Source organism: Canariomyces notabilis (genome assembly GCF_033297395.1).
Source record: "Canariomyces notabilis strain CBS 508.74 unplaced genomic scaffold N656scaffold_11, whole genome shotgun sequence".
NCBI lineage: Eukaryota > Fungi > Ascomycota > Sordariomycetes > Sordariales > Chaetomiaceae > Canariomyces > Canariomyces notabilis.
This window is the reverse complement of record NW_027041833.1, coordinates 433697-457985: the sequence shown is the minus strand read 5'-3', so window position 1 is coordinate 457985 and position 24289 is coordinate 433697. Positions and strand designations below refer to the sequence as shown.

Here is a 24289-nt window from a genome sequence, read left to right as displayed (position 1 = left end):
GGAGGGAGAGGGAACCGACAAATCCACCACGCGATCATGAGCATTCATAGCTCTTGTGGGGCCAGAAATACATCTCGCTAGGTCCCTTGGGCGAATCGTTGATTAATCCCACACCCCAACACTCAGGTAAGTCACGGATACCTACGATAATTACACACCACATCGGCGGCTGCCCTGGGTAGATGTGGGCCAATGCCGTGAGGTTTTCTTCCCAGCAAGGATTGGTAGACCTTGGCTGCACGCACAGTGGGGTTGTCTCACTCAAAGGTCCCTATCAGGGGGAAGCTCGAGGTAACGGCGGCAAGTATTGGCCATCGTGTCTCCGACTCTCCGTCCTGGGAAGCTGATCTGGTTTACCGTATTGTCCTGTATGTACGTATCCGTACATAATCTGCGCTTTGCAACAGGGTTGTCTTTGACGCAAGGGTACTAAGAGATGATGAGTTGCTGATTCGTAGTACTACAAGTGTGTAAGTCGTGTAATGCTCTGTCGAAGTGTAGTTAATATGTTCTCTTTGTTGACCCCCGGGACCTACACGTACCTGGGATGGTGAATTGTCCTGTACTTACATACTACTTCGTACATACGAAGGTACTGGTGGAAAGCTAGGCCCGTCTCCCGGGGCAGCCTACAGGAGCAGCATGTCGTGATCGACCCCAGGCCAATCATGACAAGCGGGATGTGCAGAAATGCTTCGTCGATCAGTGGGGACGAAGAGTAAGTGGCTGGGCAATCAGCTCTTCTCGGCGCCGAGCCTCGGACCGGGTCTCCACATTCTCTCCCGAAAGCTTTAGTTCCGTCGATCTGAGGCTGAAACAAGACCAATCATGTAGCGGCGCGGAGACCCTAGGTCCCGCTGGTGCCGCTGTGCGATTCCCCTTCCGTCTCCCTTGCAGACCGCATGCCAGCTGAAGCCCAAGCCATTAGATTTTGAGGCCCTCCGATAGGCTTCGGCTGTGATACCCACAGGCAGTGGTCGGCGACTTGGCTCGTCGCCTATGGAATATGGACGAGCTTGATCATCTCGATCATTGTTGTGGATCAGGTTTTCTGCGGATGATGGATATTCCAGGAATCCAGGTGTTTGTAATTACAACTCGGAAGGAAATACGTCCGTACAGTGTTGCACTGCTCCCGTATCCGTCTTCAGACGGTGCTCGAGGGACTGGAGTGGGGGCTCCTGTTGATGACGGAAGGTCGCAGGCCGGTGCAGGAGGAGAACCCTGTTATGGGCTGTCGTTCCGAGGGAGATAAAGCGAATCGCTTGTTGTGAGATCAGGTCAGACGCACTGATAGGTCGCCAGTCTCCCACAGACGTTGAGGAAACGCCTTCGGACAGTCCTATTGATGGCACCCAGCTCCTTCAGTCCCCAACCGCAAATCCCGTTTGCTGAGAAGCACACTATAAGGTAGTAGGCCATGGATAAATCTCATCTAACAGCCAGTGGGCATGAGAACCACCACGGGCGGTCGAGCCCAGCGGGTGAAGCCCAACCTGAAGCTGAAGGACACGAAGAGTTTCTCTCTACTCACCTGCCGTCCCGCCCTGTCACGCCAATGGGTCCGGAAAGAGATACGCGGGCATCTCATCGCAAGCCTCGCAAGATTGTGTTGTGTTTTGACGGGACAGGAAACAAATTCCATGGCGATGACAGCGACAGCAACATCCTGAAGATATTTCGAATGCTGAACAGGACTGCAAGCGATCAGTGTAAGCCCCTGAGCTGTGGTGTAAAACATGAAAGTTTTGACAAGCGCTGACTGTGTGAATCAGATCACTACTATCAACGTATGCTCTGCCTTCCCAGCGTCCATGTAGATGGTAAGCTGACCAGGCAAAGCTGGAATCGGCACCTATGTTGTGTCCAACAGCCTAAGCCACACGAGCACCGTGGCCAGGATCAAGTCATGGTACATGAAGGCCAAGGACTCGGCGGTAGGCTCATCGTTTGATCAACATGTTGTCGGGGGCTATCGCTTTCTGATGCGTTTCTACAACCCGGGCGACGAAATCTACATCTTTGGATTTTCCCGTGGCGCGTACATTGCTCGGTTTCTCGCAGAAATGCTTGACTATGTCGGACTGTTGTCGCACGGCAATGAAGAGATGGTCTCGTTTGCCTGGAAGGCCTTCTCAAACTGGCAGAGCCGCCAGGGCAGCACAACCCCTGAAGGAATAAAGAAAAAGAAAGAAATGTATGCCTTCTTGAAGGGGTTTCGAGAGACCTTTTCACGCCCGGTTCGGCGGATCCGATTCCTTGGCCTCTTCGACACAGTCAACAGCGTGCCTCGCTTCGAGACGGCATGGATGGAGCGAAGCAAGTTCCCCTATACGGCGCGCACCTCGGCAAAGGTCATCCGCCACGCCGTCAGCATCGACGAGCGCCGCGCCAAGTTCCGCCAGGACCTCATCTACCAGAGCGATCGTGGCAAGAAGGATAAGCAGCACAAGTCGGTTCATGAGATGCTGCACGAGGCGCACGAGAAGTATCGCAGGAAACCACACGGTGCGCCACCGATCAACGGTGCCGTCGACAACACCAGACTGAGCAGAGAACACCCGGACGTAGACCGTGGTCGGCGGGGAAGATTGGAGGTGCCGGACGACACCGAACCGTACCGTACCCGCTCGCACTCGACCCGGTCTCGCAAGACGCACGCGACCGACGACCACGACCACGACCACGGCGACGCAAAATCCGACGTTGCCCCTCATCCGCACGACGACGATCTGGACTCGCTGCCGGAATCCGAGGACGAGACCAAGCAGGACATTGACGAGGTCTGGTTTGCGGGCGGTCACGCCGACATTGGCGGCGGATGGGAGATGCTTTCCGACTCCAAAGCGGCGAGCCACGTGCCCCTGGTGTGGATGGTGCACGAGGCAATGAAGGCCGGGTTGCACTTTGATCTGGACAAGGTGCGCGAGATGGGCTGCATCGATGCCCTCGACTGTCAAGACACCATGGCCGCGGCGGCCAACGATTCGGAGAAGACTGCGGGTCCGGTTTCACGTGGTACATGTAGTTTCGAAGCGGCCGCGCGTCCTGCTAATGGTGCTGATCATCCTTCGATTCCCAACATCATGATCAGGACCCCGAGCGCGGGCACGCCGAAGCTGTTCCAGGGGTCAAAGTTCAGCGACTCGCTTGACCCGAATGAGGGAGCTACCACGTCTCACAATAGCCAGAGTGGAGGAGACCAGCATCGCCCCCTCTCCTTTAAGGAAATGATGCACAAGGCCCATTGCGCTCGCATTCACGACTCGCTCGAGTTTGACTGCGGCTTAAGCTGGGGTTCGGTGATGGCCTGGAAGATAATGGAGTGAGTGGTTTCACAACAGAGTTGGAACACCTTGGCAAGTATCGCCTGCTGATCACAACTGCTAGATACCTCCCCTTCCGGCGCATGGATCTGCAGGAGGACGGCTCATGGAAGCCCATCCGCTGGCCGCTCCCTTGCGGCGAGGTGCGGGACATACCAGAAAACGCGCGTGTCCACGGCAGCGTAATTCGGCGGATGCAGTCTGACGAGAACTACAGGCCGGGCAACTTGATCATTGGGGGCGGTGGGAGAGGAGTCCGTCGCGCTCCCAAAGAACATGGCATTGGCGAATGGATCTGTGTGGCCAGAGAGGGATGTCCAATCGGTGAAATCTGGATGAAGAAAAGCGCCCTCGAAAAGGCACAGAACGGCCACGCGAAGGGTGCAAAGGAGAAGCAGTGACTAAGGTACCTACCTAGGTACCTAGGTAGGCAGCTTGCCGGTCGCGCTTGCCGCTGCCCTGTCACGGCGAAGGCAGAGCAGGTGGATTCAGGGACGGAAAAGGTGAGGAAGGAAGTAACGGGTTAGGCTCCCGTGCGACAATAAACTATATGCCGTAGAAGAGAGCGTTAGAAGAGACGAAGAGCGGTAATGCCAGGGCTTTGTGGAGGGCCCGGTCCAAGTTCTGATGATCATCCTCATAATATATTCTGCAAATTTTTAAAGGAGATGAGCTTACTCCGTATGTATACAAAGATCAGTGTACTTAGTCTCGATCATGCAGCAACGACTCTAAGGCTGTTGGAAGATAATTTGTACATAGGTACCTTATTTTACAACATACTTCGGCACATATTCAGATGGAACCTTGCTCCTACCTGCCGCAACTACTGTAGGGACTCTAAGGTCGTCATCGTACTGGCTTGTTGATTTCTGCCTACCTACGAATCTGACGCAAACTGGTACTTGGCACGTACTAGCATTCTACAGCCTAGTACAGTTGACTGAGCTGTTGCCACGTAGCCAGAAATGTCTTGCTTGGACATACTGGAAACGTAAATGAGAGCTCATCCGCTGTCACACAACTCAAATCCCACATTAGAATAGGTAACCGGATACTACATGGATGATGGATCAGTCTGCTAATTGAGAGAGTTGACGTTCTCTATGCTATCTGCCAGTTCCTTTGCTCGACAGGCGTATGTTTTTCAGATTTAAGGATTGAGGATGTGTTGTCAATCTATAATCGTCAGAGAATAAGTAGGGCAGAATCAAGGGGGGATGGAAAGTTACTGAGTGTAAGGTTTAGCACACGCCTACATTTGGCCACCGGGGATATGCCTAGGTAGCTTGTGGAGCGACTCTGACCCTACAACTGATGGTGGAAATTGGTCCACTGCTGTTCCCGGACATTACTTAGTATCAGCATAGCTTCCAGTCAGTCAGCAAACTCCCGTAGTGCGCATACGTACACAAGATCGGTAAGCCGCATACAACTCGAAGTCTAACTTCCAGCTGTACGCCGTACCAACCGATGAATCCTTGCCCTTTGCCCCTTGCCCTGGTTACTGGGCCTGGCTATACTATGACCTGGCTTTGGACAATCATGAAGACGCCCCTTGCATTTGTCTATCTCCGAGGAGGTCGTTCAATTTCAAGAGCGTGCTTATCTGTGTCTTATCTGCAAGGACATATCCAGGTGACCCTCAAGACCTTGTATCGATGTCTTATCAGGAGGCACTGCCTCTTTTCCGACGGGAGAAACCCCTACACTGTCATATGCTCCGGATTTTAGCTAGGACCCGTTTGAAGGGCGAGGAGAGCCATGCTGTGCAAGCTGAGAGTATTGCCTAGGCATCGTCCGACAGGCAGAGAAGGCGTTCCAGAGGTCGGTTTGATGACATTGCAGACAAGCAAGCTAGATGGTTTCAAGCATATACATGAATATTAAGAAATTATAGCAATGTATGTGGTATGTAACAATTACTGGTTGTACCAGAGATCGCACGACAAAGAAAGGGGTATACAGCAGTTTCAAGCGGCTTTGAGCGAAAGAACTGGAAGCGTCGATCTGAGAGCTGGACATCAACAGAACTACTACTAAGTGCACAGCCGCTAGAGCGTTCTTCCAGGACCGGCGTAAACATGACCCAAAATGTGCATTCATGTACCTGTATGGGACGAAACCCCACAGCGCCAGGTCCCGTCACTTCATGCAAACATCATGAATCCCAGGCCCCTGCGTGGCTCTCTCCGTGCAGTCCTCAGCGCACTCCCAGCAACTCATATCGCTCTATTGCAAAAAGGAAAAGAAAGAACTGAGAAGGAAAAGAGATCGAAAGCCTATGAAAGGCGGCACTAAAACTCGCTCAATCCCAACCTGGCGGCTTCTGCCAGTTCGAAGGCGTTGCTGGCATCGATGGTGTCCCCGGCTTTGAGGGTGTCATCGGTCTGGAAGGTGTCATAGGTCGATAGCGGGCTGCCAAATCAGGGGGGTTCCCGTGCGAGGTAGGAGGGGGTGAGGTCTTAATGCTCGGAGGGCCGGACGGGGGCATTGGCCAGGAAAGGAGCGAGGGCGAGAATATGCCGCTGCTGGCGATACTTACACCGCCAACAGAGTCCTGACTGGAACGCCTCGGAACTGTCGGGGATGGAGACCTCGGGAATCCCGGCGATAGCGGTGAAATATCTATCAGGTATGGGCTGATTGGCGTCGAGGACCGATTGTTGGCGAGAGCGGTGTTGAGCGCTGGGGGGCCATCTGGACGTTCCGGGGGGGCCACAGTCGCGGTTGGATGGGTCACGGGCGGTGGGAGGGTGGTGCCGTAGTCCATGGTCTGTCGCTTCTCGGCCATCAATGCATCCCCCAACTCGCCATCAGTGAACAAAAGGCTGGCGCCCATGGAAGATCTCCTCTTGTCTGATTTCGTATAAGGCGAGATTTTGAAGGGAGTGAACTTGATCAGGAAGGCTTGTACGCGGCGAGTACGCCGGTACCTGTAAATGAGCGCGATAAGAATCAAGAGAATGACAAGGGCGCCTGGCAAGTCAGTCAGCGACACGAAACGAACACGAATGACGAGAAGGCAAACGTACCAATGACGCCGCCAACGATCCCAGGGATGGAACTTGACTGTGAACCCTCGGCCGGGCCGCCAAGCCCATTCCCATTGCCCTGCCCACCAGCACCAGAGACGGTGCCGACGCCCCCGCCAGGAGAATCCGCCCCTCCGTCTCCCCGCAATCCCTCAAATCCATGGGAGTTGAAACGGTCGCCGCTGAACGAGGGAGTGTTCGTTGCTCCAGGTGAAATCCCGGAAGAAGGGGTGGCATTGGTTTCTGCTTGGATCAAGCCTAGGCCCGTACCACTGCCTGATGTGCCCGATCCTGATCCTGATCCTGCTGTCCCGGTAGATTGAGAATTTCCGGCGCCACCAGCCGAACCATTGCCGTTTCCGGCTCCATTTCCACTGCCACTAGCCCCCGAGGTACTACCAGTACCCTGTGATCCGCTCGTCGATGACGTAGAACCAGCGTTTCCGCCGGTGCCGGACCCTGATGAACCTGAGGATCCCGAGCCGGAACTAGATCCAGAGCCCGAACCAGAGCCTGAGCCTGAGCCCGAGCCCGAGCCCGAGCTTGAGCCGGAACCGGAGCCGGAGCCAGAGGCTGACTGGCCGGAATTGGCGGTGGCGGTGCCCGTACCAGAGCTACCAGGAGAGGATACCGATCCAGAACTGCCACTAGATGATCCCGAACCCGATCCTGCGCCTGACCCTGACCCCGATCCCGATCCCGATCCCGAACCCGATCCTGATCCGGAGCCCGATCCAGATCCCGAGCCTGTTCCAGATCCAGAACCTGTGTTGGTATTAGATGAACCAGAGCCCGAGGAGCCTGTGCTGGGAGGCGTGTTTTCTGACGGCGGATTCGGGACTGGCGAACTTGAAGCCGGCGGAGGTTGTTGCTGCGCTGGCGGATTGTTAGGGGTCGGAGAAGGAGCGGGCGGAGTCGGGGCCGGTGCCGGTGCTGGAGTGGTTGGGGCGGGAGCCGGAGTAGGACTTGGGCTTGAACAACCCGGTGCCCCAGGAAGGGCGTCGCACACTGGACTGAGAAGTGTATCGACGACCTGGGTAAGCAGCCGTTTCCCGAGGGCTTTCTCCTCTGGGGCACTCTGCCCGAGGGACCGTCTAAACGGAAGACGCATTCTCAGACTTCCAATGGCGGTTGAGTGAATGATGGTCAGGGCCGCATGACGGTCGGGCTTCGGCAGATGGAATTGAGTGACGAGTGATAATTATAGAGTGCTATTGTCTTGTTGACGGATCCTGAAGAATTCCAGAGCCGAACGAGTGAAGACTCTGGATAGACGGCCGTCGATCAGTTGCACGAGCGATTGTAAAGGAAGAAGAGCGAGCGGCAGCTGTCGAAGGACAGCACAAGAGGTCCCCGGCACAAGACATGGGTCAATGAAGGACCGCTGTCACGGCTAAACCCGACATGATAGGGAAACGGCTGATGTTCTCCTGATGCCATGTTGGTGCAGGTGCTGAAGGAGCCGTGCAAAGAAGAAACGTGGGCAGCCCAAGGGGCCGGTTCCGCTCTCTCCACTGTGTTCATCGCCAAAGGCCCTGTTCCGGGAAATGATTGTCGTTTCGTTCCTGGTGCCATTCCCATTTGGGGTTAGCCACAAGGGTTCAACCTTTGGTCCAGTGGGTGACGGGAAAGCAGGCTGTGCAGGAAACGCGCCAGGGGCTACGGACTACCGGGCGCTACCGGCAATTTTTACACTAGCTCGGGGCTAGGCAGATTGTTGGAAAGGCAGAATTCATCGTGCCGTTGATCTTCTTTGCAGTTGCTTATTGAAAGATTTGCCATCGTGAAATGCCGAAGTCGACGTTGTGCGGTGTCGATCAACGATATCGTAGCCTACCCTCGGCTAGGAAGAATTCATGTTCAAGTTCGTGTCGCAACGCCGACTTTGCAGCAACGGTGGTTCGGTGGTACGGTGATTGGTTCGGTCTTGCTGTTTTCAGTAGCAAAAGTGTCGATCACTCCTCCCCACTCCCAACCCAATCCCCCACGACCCATGGCTGTTATTTCCCGCCCAATCTAGGACCCCACCCAGCTAACGTTGACCCAGGATCCAGGCAGGACGTGCACACACTGTAATAAAACAACAATGGAAACCACTGCGCTGCCAACTTGCGGTGTGGAGATAGTCTATCGCTTCATTCGTGGTTGTCTCTCAGGTCGGACTCTGGACTTTTGAGTATCCTTGTATGATGTACGGTACATACAGGTACCGTATGTGTGAATTGTACGGACAAGGATCCATGATGGTCGCGTCAACTGAGGTGACCAGAACGCGTTTTGGGTCAATGTCATCAGATCTCATCGATCTCATTGATCACGACTCTCTCCGCTCCGCATCTTCAAGTACAGTTGTACAGTACTCTAACAACAGGCCCAAATCGATGAGCTATTTACTACAACAGAGAGTATGTACACGTGTATGAGCCCCTACCGAGTCCGTATCGAAGGCGGTACCTTACGTTTTAGCGCAATCTTGCATGAACTTCCCCTGTCCGTCGACTTTGGGCTCATCAAGAATTCAAGATTGCAGGGGAGTGCCAAGCAACGATGCACGCCTCCTGCCTCCTGAGTCAATGTTGAACTCCACAACCATCTGGAGAATGAGGGGTTGAACATCGACCTATGCTGCTTTGTCCACCGAACACCCAAACTGATGAAAGTGCAGCCAATCGTCACCAGCCCTACATACTGGACGTCGTCCACGTGCTTCAAACTGGCCATTGACGAATCTTTTGCTTTGGATCCCAGGTCGAGCTCTCGTGCTTTGTCTTGCTCCACGTTCGTCGTCAGAGTCTCCGAGCGGCGATGTGCCTGCAAGGACTCGGAGTCTCAAACACCTTGGAGCAATCGAAACCTGGAAGTCATTTTGACAGCCTGAGAGCCACAAAACACGATCTGGACCTCTGCAATACACTATACCATCGTAGGTTATATCTAGGGCATTGGCAATTCTTCCCTATTCATTCAAGCCTTGTTTTCAGATTGGCGACTCGGATGTCATGTGGCACAAAATGGAGAACACCCCATCATCTACAATCTGCCTCGCTGAACTGCTCCTCAAGACGGGCATACCGGTATCAGCCTTCAATGTTCTGATTCCTTTGCTCTGGCTGCAGAGCAGGCTTTCATCCATCCAATTCCTGGTCGCCGGCTCACTCTTGGTACTTGCGGCCTTTCTCGCGGACTCTTCGCCCCGTAGCATGGATACCGACCGTGGTGCACGACGCCAACTCGACCCCAGCGAGCCGAGGCGGGGAGTGGTTGGTTGTGGAAGCACCAACTTGGAAAACTAATTACCTTACCTAGACCTCGAGTGCCGAGGGTAAGGTAGGCAGGAGGGCTTTTCGCCAAAACTATCACGGTCTGGAACTTGTACAACATTCACTGACAGCCCGGGCAGGTACGGGCTCGCTCTCATGCACGATACTACGATAGAGATACCACATATCGAAATAACCTTAAACAAATGTCTCCACACCTCCAGTCTTCATCCGGCAACCCGGTAGTGCAAGAGGCCGTCATCCCAAGCTCCCAATTTGAACTTGAAACCGACCTACGTTGACGGACCGAATATTGACACTAGAATACTACCTTACACTTGACCAGGTAATGTACTTACCTTGCCCCAGGTACGGAGTACTAACCAGCCTTACTCGCACTTATGCTTAAACGGCCCAAGCAGGAATTTCGTTGGCATCTGGCCGGGTGATCTGGATACGGACCGGGGATTGCAACTTCCAGTCAGCGACGGTCAACCGATTCCCAGCGCGAAATCCAAATCCGGTCACGCAAAACCTAAGCTTTCCTTGACCCCTGAGTTCCGATGGGGTATGGACAACCTACCATGACTATTATGGATAAACCTCGTTGGAGACCAACATGTGATGGTCGAAGTGGAATCCGACATCGCAGGGAACCGTTCCCTTAAGTTAGCGTTGGACTCCACCAACCCCAGAAAGGACGAACCCCTCATTTGGGCGCACAGGAAAATCGGGCTGAATGTGCTATGTAGGTATATACCGGTACCTCGATGCACGCGGCCTCCCTACCCCAAGGAGCTCAGGGGCGTGGGACTCGGATCTGACGTAGAATAATAGCTAGATGCCCTCTGCCGTCTCGAGCCTCTCTCCATCAAGTCGTTCAACCAGACTTGGAAAGCACTGCTATCAACAGCAACAAGGGCCCCCGAGCGTCACTACCACTGGTGATGGTGCCCTTACCTCCTCTCAATGGTCACTATAAAGTCATGAGCATCCCAGACTCCGGTATTCACCAGCTTCGGCGGCCGGAAAGGGTCCACGAGTGAGAAGTTGTACCGCCGCATCAACTGCAAGCACTGGATTAGTACTCCTGCATCATCTACACCATCACGACAGGGCACTGCACCGGGCAAGGACTGAAACAGACTCACCTCCGGAAAGACCTTATTAATCTCCACCATAGCAATCATCCTCCCAACACAAACAAACTGCCCCGCTCCCCAAACAAGCTCAACCCTTCGCAGCATAGCAGCAAGCCTATCCTCACCAGGCCCATCCCCTCCCTGTTCCACCGCGAGCCATCGCTCAGGGCGAAAAACATCCCCGTCTGCTCCCCAAAAGCCATTGTCACGGTTCAGGCCGTAGACAGCGCACCCCACGGCGACCCAGGTCCCGCCGGGGAGGTCGTAGCCGCACAGCGTGTCGCCCCGCGGCGCGGGAACCTGCTTGAAAAACGGCGGGAGCGCCCCGGGCGGGAACAGCCGCAGTCCCTCGCGGATGACGGCCTGCAGGTAGGGCAGCGCGCGGGCCTCGCTTTCTCGAATGAGGGGCCGCGAGAGCCGGTTCGCGGCCGTCGCGCCGTCGAGCTCGGCCTGCAGGCGCTGGTACACGCGCGGGTGGGTCATGAGTAGGAGGAGGGTGGTGCGGATGACTGAGGCGACGGTGTCGCTGCCCGCGAAGCTTTATGTAGGTACGCGGTTGGTTAGTTGACAGTAGTTATCAGGTTAGAGAAGGAAGCAGCGGACGTACAACTGGATGCCGACTTCTTCGCTCAAGGCCTTGCCTCGTAGGCCGTGAGCGATGAAGGATTGCAGCATGTCATGCTTCGGGGATGCGTTCGGGCGGAGGCGCTCGCCGATAAGCTTGTTTACATGGCTGAGGGAGAGGTTAGCAGCGCGGTCACGGTTTAGATATGTATGTCCACAGTCGTAGTCTTCAAGCTGGAGGGGTCATAGGCGTTTTGGGGGTTTAGAAAAGGCTTATCTCACCCTAGGACAGCGCCAAACCCGCTCTTGTCGCCGTCACGCGGCAGGAGGTAGTACAATGGCCACCTTTGCATCATCTTCCACAGAAAGACATAGTTGTTGAAGAGCATCATCATGGGAACGCTGGCGTTGTTCGTAGCGATGATGTTGTGGACGTCTTCGTCCTTCTCCAGGTGCCCAAACGACTGGCCGTACGCAATCTCAGCGATGGCGTCCAAGGCGTAGAAATGGGCCGTTTTCCCCAGGTCCATAGGTTTGGACTTCCCGCCGTCGGAGATGTACTTCCTCTCGATCAGGTCGATCCATGCCTGGAGTGACTTGTCAACGCCCTCCTCGAAAGCATCGACCCCCCTGCCCGTGTACTAAGGGGACGGACCATTAGCAACCCATTCGGAGTACACCACAGGATGAAGTCTATTCTTACAGCTGGCATGATGTATTTTTTGCGCTCTCTGCGCTGTTCTGTCTCGATCATGGACATGATGTTGTCACTGTTGGGGGAGATACGGGCAATGTTATACCACTCGGCCTTTGTGTACCCGGACCGGACACCGTGAATGTGGTAGATGGCATCTGGATCGGCGCAAACGACTATGTTAGGTGCCACGCGAACCAGCGGCCCTGGACTGATGTTAACATCACGACATGAACTGAACTGGGAATATCTCAGCGTATGTGGTTGCACATATGAGAAACGCACCATACTTGGCCGTCAACCGTCGAACATCGAAAAAGAGCTCGCGCTTGAGCGAGCGTTTGGCCAACCAAAGAGACGTCCAACCGGAAATCATGGGTCCTGGGACATGGCTAAGGCGCCTCCATCTCAGAAGCCGACGCACAGCCGTGGCGAGAAGGACCAGGCCAAGGAGCGACCATATCAGGGCAGCCGATGGCATGTGAAAGTCTATAACCCCCAGAATAGGGGCACGGGTACCTAGAAAATCCATATTGATCTTGCTCTTGACCAGAAACGAAGTGCTTTCCGGGACTTCTCTCGAGGACTACTGTACATATATGGCTGGTTGACACACAGAAGACTTTAAAAGCACTCACCATGAAAACAAGAGGGGTACAGCCATAAGTACCTACTCAAGCCGGGCGGGACTCGGAGGTTCCTTTACCTTAGTCTTAGTCGTGTGGCCATCGAAGCTTTTCAGTTTCGGACAAGAGATGCAGAGCAGGACATGGATTCTACTGGAATGTGGACATACATTAGTTACATACACTAGAGCCCAAATTAGACGTAGCACATGCAACGTCGCCCTTAGCCTTCAGTTGAGCCAATAGCTCGAAACTGGGATAAAGAGGTCCCGGGAGTGGATTCGAGGTGCCACATTGCGGAATCTCCGTAGACAAAGATGTAAAGCTTGTTAGATGGTACCTCCTTTCTCTCGGATATGGGGGGCTAAGGGGCCACAGATAAGAATTTCTAAATTGAGTCCTGAGCTGTGTCAGCATATACTCACCTCATGGCTGAGGCCGGTTCTTGCCCAAGTGTCTGGCGACTCGATGTCCTCAATCCAGGGGCGGAGACGTAGTAGCATGTATAATAAGTTGTATACCTAAGGTAAGGTACCATATGTAGATGGTGTAATAGGTACATGAAGGTATTCCTAAATTGTATTTCCAGCGGTGGAAGCCCCCCTCTTGGGCAGCAGGTCCGATACTGTAAAATGTAAACCATCACAACGAGATCATGTCTCTTTTACCATCCGGCTACCCCTTTTTCAATTTGCGGAATGTGGCGAACCACCATACCGGATTTTCTGCACACTGCCTGCATGGCCATCCCACGGTGGGTGCGGTACGGTTGTTCCCGCCGATTTAGGTGGTGTATGCGGGGGATGCTTCTTTGGAAGAAGGAGGAGAAAGTAACGCTGTGTGGGCCATGCATGATGCGGCCGATGCCGCCATAGGACTGCCGGGCTGCCACTGCCGCTCGTTGCCCGTTTGGGTAAAGAATCGGATGGGGCACTGGTAGAGACGATTCCGGTTCACGGGCTGAGTCTGCGTAACAGGAATGCATGTGGACATTCCAGTCATTGTAGTTCTACTAGTTCCCCTCAGCGACACCTCAAGTGCTCAACTCGAGGACCTCAGGCTTTCAGGTCTCGACAATCTCACTCCTACCTGCATTAACGCAGTGAGTATTGCCCTCTTGTAAAAGAGAACTACTAGCTCGGAAACAGTCTACACAGCCTACAATCAAGTTGAAAAGGATAAAGTTTTTATAAATGCACCCGGGCCTTCAGTGTTACACTGTGCCTGACCTGTGCTCGTGTCATGTAAGAGGTCAAGGAGCTGCTGCGTTCCTCGGGACAAGACTGTCGTGACTCCATGTCGTCTAGTCTCATCTAAGCATGCAGCAAAAGTGTAGCAGCCGCCCAAGGTTGTGCTGGCTCTGACGTGTACATGCATGTGTCGTCTGTAGTACAAGTCACATCAACCCCTGGCAGTCCGTTAGCGCCTGACCTCGAGACTGCCTCTACCGTCCTGCCTAAGGTACGTTACCTTACCTTTGTAGCGTTTGTCACCCAAGGATATCAATAGAAAGATTAGGAAGACTTGATGATATAGAAGAGAAGCATGCTGTCAATGAAAGAGTCGTCCTGATATTTCTAAAGGCTTTATTTCTGATTGTCTTAATGTATTGAAACTGGCCATCATAGCGGTTGGAACTACAACTGTACTTAAGTACTTGCTGCAGTGTACAACATCAAGTACGGGAAGAGAGTTGCAACTCGCAAGTGCTTCGTATATGGGGTAGCTAACAAACAAGGACTTCTGCTGAGTCTAACCAGGGCAGTAATCTGCACGCCGCAAGCTGCCTGACTTGGATATATACACATGAGTGCATTACCAAGCCGGATTGTCATGCATTTGTTTTTTTAGGAAGCTTAGTACGTAGGTACTTACAAGTCTGACACACTGTTACATCGAGCCGTATACTAGGTACATAACTACAGGTTCTAGGTACTAGGTAGTCCCCTACCCAGGTGTTGCTCACTCGGAATTGAAAGGCGTAGACTGAGGTGATGGATACTGTCGATTTATTGGCCTCGAACGGTACAAGTACTTGTACCTAAGTACCTAAGTAACATGAAGCGGAGGTAATATGACACCCTACTAGCAACTCCATGTCCTGACAAATTTGAAGTGACAACTTGGACCTCCAGTCACACCTTACTCCCTAGGTACCTATAACCTACCTAAGGTAAGTATCCGCAAGTCTCACCCTTGCACGACTCAATGATCGGTTTACATTGGTTAGGTACCTAGGTGCGCATACGATCTTTTTACATTTCCATGCCAGGAAGCTTGTTGAACCCTGCGATACACAGCGTCAGTCTCGCCAACATGCGTCCCGGTGCTATACCTATACATGTAGTAGGTACTGAGAGTGACTTACAGCCATCAACATCCTCCCTGACCTTCTTGGAGATCTGACACCTCCTGGCGCTCTCAATGGTCTGGGTCTTCTGGTTGCCGCAGTCGGCAGCAAAGCAGCCGTTGGGCACGTCCATGGCGCGCTGCAGAGCGTCGCCCTTCCAGCCAAAGACATAGTCGCCGTGCTGGCCGTAGCCCGTGGTATCGCCCGTGCTGAGGACAAAAGGCTGACCCGTCGCAGGCCACAGGGACCTGTCGTTGAACCCCGTCGTGTCCCAGACGATCTCGAGCATCAGCTGGGGGATCTTGACCGGGTGCGAGGCCGGGCAGTTGCCCGTCGAGAGGAAGTTGGACGGCCCGCTCGTCGGGTACGCCACGTGGTCCTTGTGGTTGGGGCTGTCGAGGTTCTTGCCGTCCCAACACGTCGGGTACAGCACGTTGGACCGGATGCCGCCTGGGCAAGGCTGTGGTGGGAAGCCCTCAAAGTCTCGCCGCGAGTCGCTGCACGGAGCGAGATCGTCGCCGCCAAAGTTGGGGCCGCTGAAACAGCGGAAGCAGCTCTGTGACTTGTACAGCGGCGTGCGGCGGTTGACATCGCCCACGAACATACGGAAGCCCTTGATTGGAAACAGTCAGCGTACTGCATGGTGGTCGCAGACGGGAAACGATGGGCCAGCTGAAGTGTTGGACTGGCCACAACACGTACGGGTTTGAAGGCCGTGACCTTCCCCTTTCCTGGGGAGATGTAGTAGACAGTCACGCCGCCTTGGGTCTGTGTCGTAAACCTGTCGTTGAACAGGAAGCGGTTGGCCATCTGCGGAACACGCTTGTAGCTTCCGTTTGGCGCCCTGAAGTACAGGTTTGCGGTCCAATAGTTGCTGAAGTCGTCCGCCGGACCACAAGTTGTGCATGTGGCAACCTGCGCGATGTCTGTGTTCGGCATGGTGGCATTGAACGCGTTCCCTCCCACAACCTGATGCATATGGGGGCTTGGAAGCCTCCCCGGGTCGACGAGGGGGTCGAGGCGTTCGATGGTGATTTGCGCGCACCCGAACCGTAGATGGTTCAGCCCGTTCATGAACTGGGCATCGGCGAGCGCCGCGAAGAGCAGGGTGGACAACAACATGGCAGGCCACTGGAAAGGAGAAGGCTTGCTGGTTGCAGTACCTAAGATGACTGAAATGCTCAAACTTTCAACAAAGGACTTCTGCTTGTGGGAAGAGACAAACCATTCAGGAGGGTAGGTAGAAAGCGGCCTTGCTTAAGTCTTGAACCAGGTCAGTGAGGGTTGGCAGTAAAACAAGGCCAGGGTGCCGCCAGAGGAACCTTCCCTGAACTGCCATTCCACACCTCTTTATGAAGAGATACAAAGCACAATTTGTGTCTGCTTAATCATCGACATGGCCAGTGTACCGCTGACGGGACGACACCGTCAAGGTGCCGAGAATAGATCCTATCAAGTCATAGGGGAAGTATTGGGCAGAGCTCCCAAGACCACGGCAACCTCCCCATTGGGCGGCCGTTGATCGGCAGAAGTGAACAATATCGTGGGGGGTATCCAATCGGCAAAACTCCATGCCAGATCTGAAGTTCACATTGGCGGCTTCTAATCGGCTGAGGTGGAGGAAGATGGCACTCAATATCGGGCTTATCCAATCGGCAGAACTCCATTTCTGAGGGGGCCCGGGCAAGTTCAAATCACTTGCTGGACAACCATGTAAACTATCAGGCCTGAGTTGGCTCAAAAGGCGAGTCGGTTTTCTCCAGTTCTGAACCTGCTGCCTGTGAGCCTATGGACGTAACCGACTTGTACTGAATGCGTGTTCTAGGGGCAAAAATGGTAGTGTGCCCTAGTTGACATGTAAGCATTTACTGCTATATAGGCTGAGGTTACTTAACTTGTGCTTGCCTGAGTTTTAGCATCAAATCAAGTTGTCGTTGATGCTCACCTCGATTCAGCCACGGTAATATCCAAGTTGGATGCCGATGTGCTCAAAGGGAAATGACATGAGCTACCTAGCAACCATGATGCTAGGGACTCACTTCTCCTCAGCAGGTGCTCCTGGTGTGCTTGGGCTGGCCGCTCCTGCTGTTAACCGTTCACTGCTTCCTCCTAAGAAGAGGCTGTTGTTTCGGGTCACTGCAGTGAGCCTTTGAGCCTCCCGCTTAGAGTTCCTTTGTCCCACAACATGCCTTTCACTGGCAGGGAGAAACACTCTCACCGCCTAGCTAGGACTTAGCTAGATATGTAGGCACATCCTCTTGAGCCATACCTTACGCTCATCCATCCTCTTCTTCCCTCATATTTCGCAATTGAGCTGGGTTTCCCAGGAGCTCAACGGCTTATACACGATTTCGGACAACTATATATAGGATTAATGCATCAACGGTTTAAACACGACTACTACGTGTACTGCAACTGGCGTCAAGGGTGCACCGCCATCACAAGCCTACCTAAATACCCTACCAAGACCGTTCACGGTAGTATCTATATGTAAGTAATTTTCTGTTCCGAATACTTACCGCCGAATTCTCTTTGACCGATGCCCCTGATCTAGACATCAGTACCTACCTTCGAGTCGTATCAGACTAGACGTCTGGTCACTGTCAGCATGTCAGCCACCTACCTTGGGTACTTACCTAGCTTCCTCCACAAAATCCTCCGCTTTCCAGCCGAACCAATTGGCCATCCTCCGCCCAAAGGCGCGCAGCAGCACGGGGAAGAGCGTGGCGTCTGGGTGAGGCCTGTGGAAGCTGATACAGCCTTTGCCGTCCGGGGCGCGGAAGGTGATGGCCGAGCCTGGGCCTTCGTACGCGGTAAACCCGGCGTCTTCCATTGCCGTCACAAACTTGGGCCACCTGTGCTTGGCCTGGGCCTCGGCTCTGGTCTGGGCGGCGCCGAGCATCTGCTGGATCAGTCGGTACGAGTCACTTGGTAGCACGACTCTACCGGTTGCGGACACGGGGATTTGCGTGTGCGCCGTTGGCACGGGCTTGGGGAGGGCTGCTCCTGTCGGTCGGGGAGTTGTGATGGTGGAAGGTGTGACGGCTTCTCCCGGGTGGCCTTGATGCTTGGCTGCCATCATCTCGTCCCACAGTGAATGGGTTTCGACGTTTTGCAGGGGACCCTGTGTTGATGCCGGCTTTGCTTCTTCCTGGGCGGATGGATTGAAGTCTCCCTGAACCGCAGGAGCAGGCCCCGCGGGGACCTCCGGGCCTTGGCTTCCGGAAGCCACAGGCCCAGCATCCATTCCGCTTCCATCAGACCCTCCCGCCCCCGAAAACAAGGTAGCCATGAGATGCTGCACAAGGGACCCTGACAGCTTGGACTTCCTGAGCATGCCCTGAAGTAGGCTTGACGTGGATACCCAGAGTCTCGATAAAGCGGCATCGGCGGTGGTTGAAATGTCAGCGATTCGCTTTAGGAAGCGTGAGGTTACCCGCTCTCTGGCTCCCGGATTGACGGCCAGGCACTTGTGGATGAAATCCAACTTCAGGCAAAGGGGCAAGGGCGCATCGCATCCCTCATCGTGGCCTAGCGTGCTTATGGCCGAGAGGAACGGATCTATGACCCTGAAATCGATGTGGTATTCAGGGTTTTGAACCTGGTCGTAGCCCAGGTTGCGCTCCTGTGTCACGCTGGAGTGCAGCTGGCTAAGCTGTATTACCTGGGACATCGCACAAGCTTGGCTAAGGAATGAGAATAGAACTTCACGTTCGCGCACATTCCTTTTTCCAGCTGTAACAGCAGTGGAGCAGTCCCCAAGCCTCTGAATTATGCTCAGAAGCTCACCACACAGGAGATTGTCCAGTAATGGCTGGACGAGGATATCCTGGGCTTTAAACGTCCACATCCCCTTGTCGTTCAGGAAGGGTCGTGCAAAGCTTTCACTGAATTCCACCGTCACAAGGTAGTTGACGTATTCTGCATTGCTCTGGATGAGTTTCAGTTCATCCGAGGAGGCATTATAACGCGCCAAGATGATTTCTCGCAGCTCCTCCAATGTCATGGGCTCCGGGTGTGTGAAGCCTGTCCTTGGGCGAGGTGCAACTCCCCTGTTCCGTACGCCGAAACTCGTGAACTTGTTTCGGACAAGGCTTTCCCAGATGGATGAGCTTTGATTGGTGGAAGTTGAGGGATTCGTGCTGGATACAAGGTCTGTCTGGGCGTGCTTTTCCGCTCGCTGCTGGATCTCAATGAGAAGGTCCTCTACTACCCCAACCAAGATCTTGAAGATCCGCTGAGCTGTGGTCAGGATGTAGATGGCCGCATCAAAGCCGAAACATTCATGTCTGTGCATCTGGGTCTTGTTCCAGCCCACTAGCCGGCCGAATCCGTTTTGAGTGAGTCGGACGGCCTGCCGGTTGAAGTGTCTTCCCAGCAGACCGTGTATTCTGGCCGTATCTGATAGTCTATAATCGAACATGACCCAATCGGCGGGATGGTAGGACACACGATAGTGTAAGAGGGCCAGCAGATCGAGCGGCGACTCGGAAAGGGCCTTAATGTCCAGCCAAGGTGCGAGCCAAGTGTCGAGATACTTTTTGGCAGTCGAGTTGACGGAGTTGTAGACCCTGTACCGCTGATCCGGCTCCACCCTGTCCGGCACCATGAGCCGGATGCCATGTTCTTCTGGATGCAGCGCAGACACTGACTTGAGGAGTCTCTCACGCTTCTCACGCGATCGCTTTTTCCACCGCGTTGCAATCTCACCGGCATGGTCGTCCAGTGCGCACTGTAGCTGAGCGCGGGTCTTCTTGATCTCCACGACAAGTTCCGCGATCAAGTCCTGCTTCCTCATCGGTCACTCTCCGCGACACCGGAAAGTACTGCCGACTGCATGTTTTGCAGTCTTGTGGGCAGTCGTAAGGGGTAGAAGGGGGCGATTCAGGGGTAATGCTCATCCCAAGTCTGCCCCAAGGTGGTGTCAAGCTTGGGTTAGACGTGTCTACCAATAGATGTATTCTATAACCCATTGTGGACAAGGCTAATGCCAGAAAACGGGCAGCGGTGGTGTCTATGTTGGCAACAAGTTCTTGATTTTCCATCGTGATGGATTTGACGGTCAGATCGAAAGTCTAGGTTTCGGGGATTTGTTAGTATTCAAAAACTCATGCAGCGAACACTAAGGGCTTTAATAGGGGCGACGTAGATTCGTAGCCGCTTGAGGATCCGAAGAGTTCCATTATGGATTGAGCGTACAACCCGAGTATGGTAGATGCAACCAGTATCTTGCTTCGATGCGCTACCTGTTCATGGCGAGCACCGTTTAGGATACAACACCATCCTATAATTAGCCTCAATGTCAATGACAAACTTTGAACATCGGGTGGGCTGTTTCCATTTACAGCCGGGAGATACCTGTTACTAGGTCCCCTCAAACATGAACAAGGCAAAAAGGGCTAGTTGACTAACCATCTTGGTGTCTGGAACTCGAGTCTGAGACCTTGAAAGCAAGTCAACAACCTGATGCAATTCGCTGAGTACAGGCAATAGCCTACCAACAGTTGATACCCACCTATCTGTCGGACTTCTAGTCCACATCCCTGCATGTCGTCAAAATCATCTTATCTTGCCGCTGAATCCGGTTGCAAGCCGAAGCAATGTGGGCTAGTTATTGCCCGGCTCCGGGAGCTTCAGACACATCAGAGATCACTGATAGATACCCAAGAGCTGGGATCGCCGCCACGTGGAACACCTGGACTTTGAGACAGAAAGGACGCGGCGAGACGTGGCTTAAGCAGTCGCTGGCCAACGTCCAACGCACTTAGGCGCTGTGGCCGTCGATCTGCTCCGCCAAGGGCGCCCGATTTTGCAGAGGTTAAAAGGAAAAGGAATTTTGTTAGTGGTCCAATATTCGCCGAATATTTCTCTGGATTTTCCGCGTGTCCCACGTGTCGGCGAGGCTGACGGACGGGCTGTGCTCGGGCCAGAGGGAATTTGGGAGCCTTGGGTTGGGACTTGCTTGGTGGTGGTAGGCTGCCCTCAGATCAGGTTAAGTTGAAAGCGGGGGCATTCATCTGACGTGTGAGGTTGATAGCGGGGCTAGGGAACCGGCTACAATTCAATGCCGGTTCGTTCGTTAGCGCAGAACTCCCGACAGCGGCCCTGGTTCCAAATTCAAAAAGATCTTTCTCAACACTGAAAAAAGCTAAATCAACGCAAGAAAATAGAGCATCTAGTAAAAGTCTAAACGGCTGTTTCATTCCAGTCCTACTTGTAGGGAAAAAGTGGTTGTTTTGGTGTTGAACTTCGAGTTTTTGCGTTGACCCTTGCCTTCAAGTCAGGCGCTACCGAACAAACCAGGGGGGCATTGTACAGTGGGGTTACGGGGAAACTGGGCTGAGTGGCTCAGTGGCAGTGGCATGCCGCTGTCGAACCTTGTGTAGACGGGAAAGTCGGAAACCGTCTGGCACAGTGCCCATTGTTGAAATTGCAACATCGCCAACAAATACTGCCCCGAATTCCTAACATATTTCTCTTAATTACTTCATTTCTACTCCCACAACAACCTCACCTCAATTCTTTGAACATTGCACTTCTTTTGAGCTCACTTGCAATCTCAGTGAATCTACGCCTGCAGCCCTATAGGGCGCCAACTGCATACATTTCGGACTGTATGTAGGTACCTACATACATCCACATACATACAGTGCCTTCACGAAAATAGCACCAAAAGGCCTCCGGTGGCCGGTTGCACGCATGGCCGAATCCCCGTTTCCGACACCCAAACGGAAGCGCAGCCAAATGTTCGGCGGCAGTATTCCAATAATAAACACCGCGGAACCATTCACCTTCGACCTCAACTCCACTGTTGACGATGGCAATTCCAGTCCACGATCCCGGGTTGCCCACCGATTCCAGGGTCTCGCCCTTGGTGGCGGAAGTGGGGTCAGTGGAGACGAGGGAATCTCGTTGTCGATGGACTCAAGCACGGCTAGCAGCGAGTCGGAAAACGGATCGCGAAAGAGGAGGAAGCTCCCAGATGTCGAGATGACCGACGCTGACAGCCAGTGTGCCGTCGATTGTCCGGCTGGCGAAGTTGAGGCGACCCAAACATCGCGATCCTTATCCCCGCAATCCGTCACAAAGGACGATATTCCTAGCAAGCGACAACATTCCAGGTCGCCCAAGTCGATCAGATTTGCCCTTGACACTGCCATCGTCGGGCGAGCCGAATTCCTAGCCAGCACATCCTCCGACACGGACCCCACCGGGAACACGAGCACAATAGCGGCTGAAGATAGCCCCTCCCCCTCACCAACCGCGTCCCGGCAAAAGTCCCCGGACCGCAACAAATCCCACCAACAGGCCCTTGCCGCCGTTGCGAGGAGGAGGGCTAGCACTCCTCCCCTCGCGCCGCGACCCAGACCCGGCCCGTCAGGCGAGAGAGAGACTGCGGCTATTTCGGACCCGTTGCGCGCATCCCTGACCTGGCACGACGACGAGATCACAATCTACGACCCAGACGACAGCGACGACGACGGCACGGGCATCAACGGCATCGGATTCAAGCCCACGCCCGCCATCGCGTACGCCCGCACGGTGCGCCGCAAGCAACAGCTGGCCGAGTACAGGAAGCGGGAGGAGCGCGAGGCACGGGCCAAGAGGAGTCAGCGTCGGAGAGGAAGCCCTACTTCTTCTCTGCCGGCCTTGGTGGACATGAAAGGGAAGGCTAAGGCTGAGAGAAGAAGGGTGAGGTTTCTCGAGAATGTCGCCGAGTTGATTGGGGTTTGAACTTCGCATTTTGCGCTGCTAGCGTTACGGCCGTTTCTTTTTCACGAAGCAACATTGCGTCATGGGTCTGGTTGGGGGTTTGGGTTTAATGATGCTCAGAGTTCAGGCGAACATATCCACACATCTGGATCTCCGGCGGCGTTCTGGGTAATTGGGCATTCCAGCAGGCGAGAAAGGGGCGCAAACGAGCGGAGGGGTCTTCATTTGTTTCGTATGTGGTTGGGGTTTGGCAGGATATCCTCGCCGAATATTGCGTCGATGTGACTTGCTTCACGGTTGCAGTGGTCTTCACCAGCTTTCCTTTGTCATCGCAGGACAGATTAGCAGGCTATAGCAGCTCCTCAGAAGCACAATTCCTTTCCAAGAATGCGGCCTTTCCATGCCAGGTACCCCCCTTGCTGATAGGAACAGCTCAACATGACATATCCCGCCGGCTAGCAGTCCAATTCAGCAACATTATACATCCGCACCAGTAGACAGCCAAGCACCCCGCTCACTCACTCACGCACCATAACCTCCACCAACTCCTACCCTTCCTCCTCCTCTCCTCCTCCTCCTTCTCTAACCTAGCCTTCTCCTCCTGTTCGCGAGCTGCCCTCCTTTCCGCCTCCTCCTTGGCCCTCTGCGCCTGCTGGTGCCGCCCGTACACCTCGACCACGCGCTTCACCTTCTCCCGCTCCTGCCGCCTCTGGAACTGGCAGTACTCGTACTGGCCGATGGCTGCCAGCGCCCCGGTGCCCACCGCCCAGTTCGCCGCCCGGGGGATCGGCAACCCCATTATCCACCGCACCGCTCCAATGGCGGCCCCGGACCCGATCCCCGTTAGCAAACCCGTGCGAGAGCATGGCGCTTGGTGGAAGGTTAGGAAATCGGAGGGCTTGATGGTTTGTACCGCTTCCGTTAGGCTCGGCTGGCGGGAGGAGGGTTGACTCCGCGGGGATTGTTGTTGTGGTTGCTGAGGGGCGCCAGGAGGTTGCTGCTGTTCCTGTTGCTGTGGGTGGTGCTGTGTCTGGAGCCATGTTTGTGCAACGCCCGTTTGAGATTCATCCCGTGTGGGAAGTGTGGTGACCATGGTTGCACTCGATGTGCTAGAGGTAGTGCTGAGCGAGAAGTTGTGTTGAGTGGAGGAATCGCGGAGGGATTGGCATGTCCCGTGTTGCGCCGGCCCGGGATGGGATTTGACAAGCCGTCAGGGCCAATTTCACCCTTGACTGATTGCTGTTAGCGAGAGTCTTGCAGTCAAGGCCGAAGGCAATTCACTCGATTGATGAATGAGCGTGTCGAAGCTCGGTTGAGATGCCAAAAGTTCTGCTTTCAAGTGAGCGCAGGGTTAGGGTCATGATGTAATGGGTTTACCGTAATTCCAATACAATGTGTTCGTAAACAGTTCCCCTCAAAACCCCTGTTCAGTGCCCCGCAGTGGCCGCGTCGCGCATCAAAGACGCGCTTAGACGCGTCTCCTAGTTCTGTAAAGTTTAATGGGATTGTGCCAACTCACAACTCAATTGAAGCAACCGATCAACCACTCACATCTTCGCACTGTTGAATGAATGTCACG

At 54.1% G+C, this 24289-nt stretch overlaps 8 protein-coding genes across 8 annotated transcripts; 2 read left to right on the top strand and 6 right to left on the bottom strand.

Moving 5' to 3' along the window:
- Positions 1-941: 941 nt before the first annotated feature.
- N656DRAFT_731785 (uncharacterized protein) lies at positions 942-4129 on the top strand. Its single transcript, XM_064812656.1, has 4 exons — positions 942-1712; positions 1776-1790; positions 1843-3325; positions 3391-4129. The coding sequence occupies exons 1-4, from the start codon at positions 1421-1423 to the stop codon at positions 3725-3727; spliced, it is 2127 nt and encodes a 708-aa protein (XP_064670060.1). The 5' UTR covers positions 942-1420; the 3' UTR covers positions 3728-4129.
- A 992-nt stretch (positions 4130-5121) lies between these two features.
- Positions 5122-5533, bottom strand: N656DRAFT_91895 (uncharacterized protein). Its single transcript, XM_064819401.1, has one exon. It carries the CDS (start codon positions 5430-5432, stop codon positions 5184-5186), a length of 249 nt encoding a protein of 82 aa, XP_064670059.1. The 5' UTR covers positions 5433-5533; the 3' UTR covers positions 5122-5183.
- Positions 5534-7860, bottom strand: N656DRAFT_91894 (uncharacterized protein). The gene is made up of 2 exons (XM_064819400.1): positions 6362-7860; positions 5534-6305 (listed from the first exon to the last, which is right to left on the bottom strand). The coding sequence occupies exons 1-2, from the start codon at positions 7470-7472 to the stop codon at positions 5635-5637; spliced, it is 1782 nt and encodes a 593-aa protein (XP_064670058.1). The 5' UTR covers positions 7473-7860; the 3' UTR covers positions 5534-5634.
- Positions 7861-10577: 2717 nt separating this feature from the next.
- On the bottom strand, positions 10578-12502 carry N656DRAFT_709387 (cytochrome P450; the record flags this gene model as incomplete). Its single annotated transcript, XM_064811593.1, has 6 exons — positions 10578-10688; positions 10773-11301; positions 11371-11496; positions 11610-11968; positions 12031-12232; positions 12372-12502. The coding sequence occupies 6 exons, from the start codon at positions 12500-12502 to the stop codon at positions 10578-10580; spliced, it is 1458 nt and encodes a 485-aa protein (XP_064670057.1).
- Positions 12503-14643: 2141 nt separating this feature from the next.
- On the bottom strand, positions 14644-16466 carry N656DRAFT_731783 (uncharacterized protein). Its single transcript, XM_064812655.1, has 3 exons — positions 15700-16466; positions 15016-15610; positions 14644-14934 (listed from the first exon to the last, which is right to left on the bottom strand). The coding sequence occupies exons 1-3, from the start codon at positions 16117-16119 to the stop codon at positions 14903-14905; spliced, it is 1047 nt and encodes a 348-aa protein (XP_064670056.1). The 5' UTR covers positions 16120-16466; the 3' UTR covers positions 14644-14902.
- Positions 16467-17133: 667 nt separating this feature from the next.
- N656DRAFT_91729 (uncharacterized protein) lies at positions 17134-20123 on the bottom strand. The gene is made up of 2 exons (XM_064819399.1): positions 17634-20123; positions 17134-17582 (listed from the first exon to the last, which is right to left on the bottom strand). Exons 1-2 carry the CDS (start codon positions 19793-19795, stop codon positions 17555-17557), a joined length of 2190 nt encoding a protein of 729 aa, XP_064670055.1. The 5' UTR covers positions 19796-20123; the 3' UTR covers positions 17134-17554.
- Positions 20124-21696: 1573 nt separating this feature from the next.
- Positions 21697-22731, top strand: N656DRAFT_768605 (uncharacterized protein; the record flags this gene model as incomplete). The annotated part of the gene is made up of 1 exon (XM_064813636.1): positions 21697-22731. The coding sequence occupies one exon, from the start codon at positions 21697-21699 to the stop codon at positions 22729-22731; it is 1035 nt and encodes a 344-aa protein (XP_064670054.1).
- Positions 22732-23224: 493 nt separating this feature from the next.
- Positions 23225-23803, bottom strand: N656DRAFT_798272 (cytochrome oxidase biogenesis protein, Cox20 subunit; the record flags this gene model as incomplete). Its single annotated transcript, XM_064817742.1, has 1 exon — positions 23225-23803. The coding sequence occupies one exon, from the start codon at positions 23801-23803 to the stop codon at positions 23225-23227; it is 579 nt and encodes a 192-aa protein (XP_064670053.1).
- Positions 23804-24289: the final 486 nt, after the last annotated feature.

Excerpts from the sequence above, each read along its gene's own strand:
- N656DRAFT_731783 (XM_064812655.1), bottom strand. The coding sequence starts at position 16,119 with ATGTTGTTGTCCACCCTGCTCTTCGCGGCGCTCGCCGATGCCCAGTTC. Across the intron at positions 15,611-15,699 it reads AGGTCACGGCCTTCAAACCC|GGCTTCCGTATGTTCGTGGG; the intron begins GTACGTGTTGTG and ends TTTCCAATCAAG. Across the intron at positions 14,935-15,015 it reads CAGGGAGGATGTTGATGGCT|GGTTCAACAAGCTTCCTGGC; the intron begins GTAAGTCACTCT and ends TGTGTATCGCAG.
- N656DRAFT_91894 (XM_064819400.1), bottom strand. The coding sequence starts at position 7,472 with ATGCGTCTTCCGTTTAGACGGTCCCTCGGGCAGAGTGCCCCAGAGGAG. Across the intron at positions 6,306-6,361 it reads GATCGTTGGCGGCGTCATTG|GCGCCCTTGTCATTCTCTTG; the intron begins GTACGTTTGCCT and ends CTGACTTGCCAG.
- N656DRAFT_91729 (XM_064819399.1), bottom strand. The coding sequence starts at position 19,795 with ATGAGGAAGCAGGACTTGATCGCGGAACTTGTCGTGGAGATCAAGAAG. Across the intron at positions 17,583-17,633 it reads GATTTTGTGGAGGAAGCTAG|TCTGATACGACTCGAAGGTA; the intron begins GTAAGTACCCAA and ends CCAGACGTCTAG.
- N656DRAFT_731785 (XM_064812656.1), top strand. The coding sequence starts at position 1,421 with ATGGATAAATCTCATCTAACAGCCAGTGGGCATGAGAACCACCACGGG. Across the intron at positions 3,326-3,390 it reads ATGGCCTGGAAGATAATGGA|ATACCTCCCCTTCCGGCGCA; the intron begins GTGAGTGGTTTC and ends CACAACTGCTAG.
- N656DRAFT_91895 (XM_064819401.1), bottom strand. The coding sequence starts at position 5,432 with ATGAATGCACATTTTGGGTCATGTTTACGCCGGTCCTGGAAGAACGCT.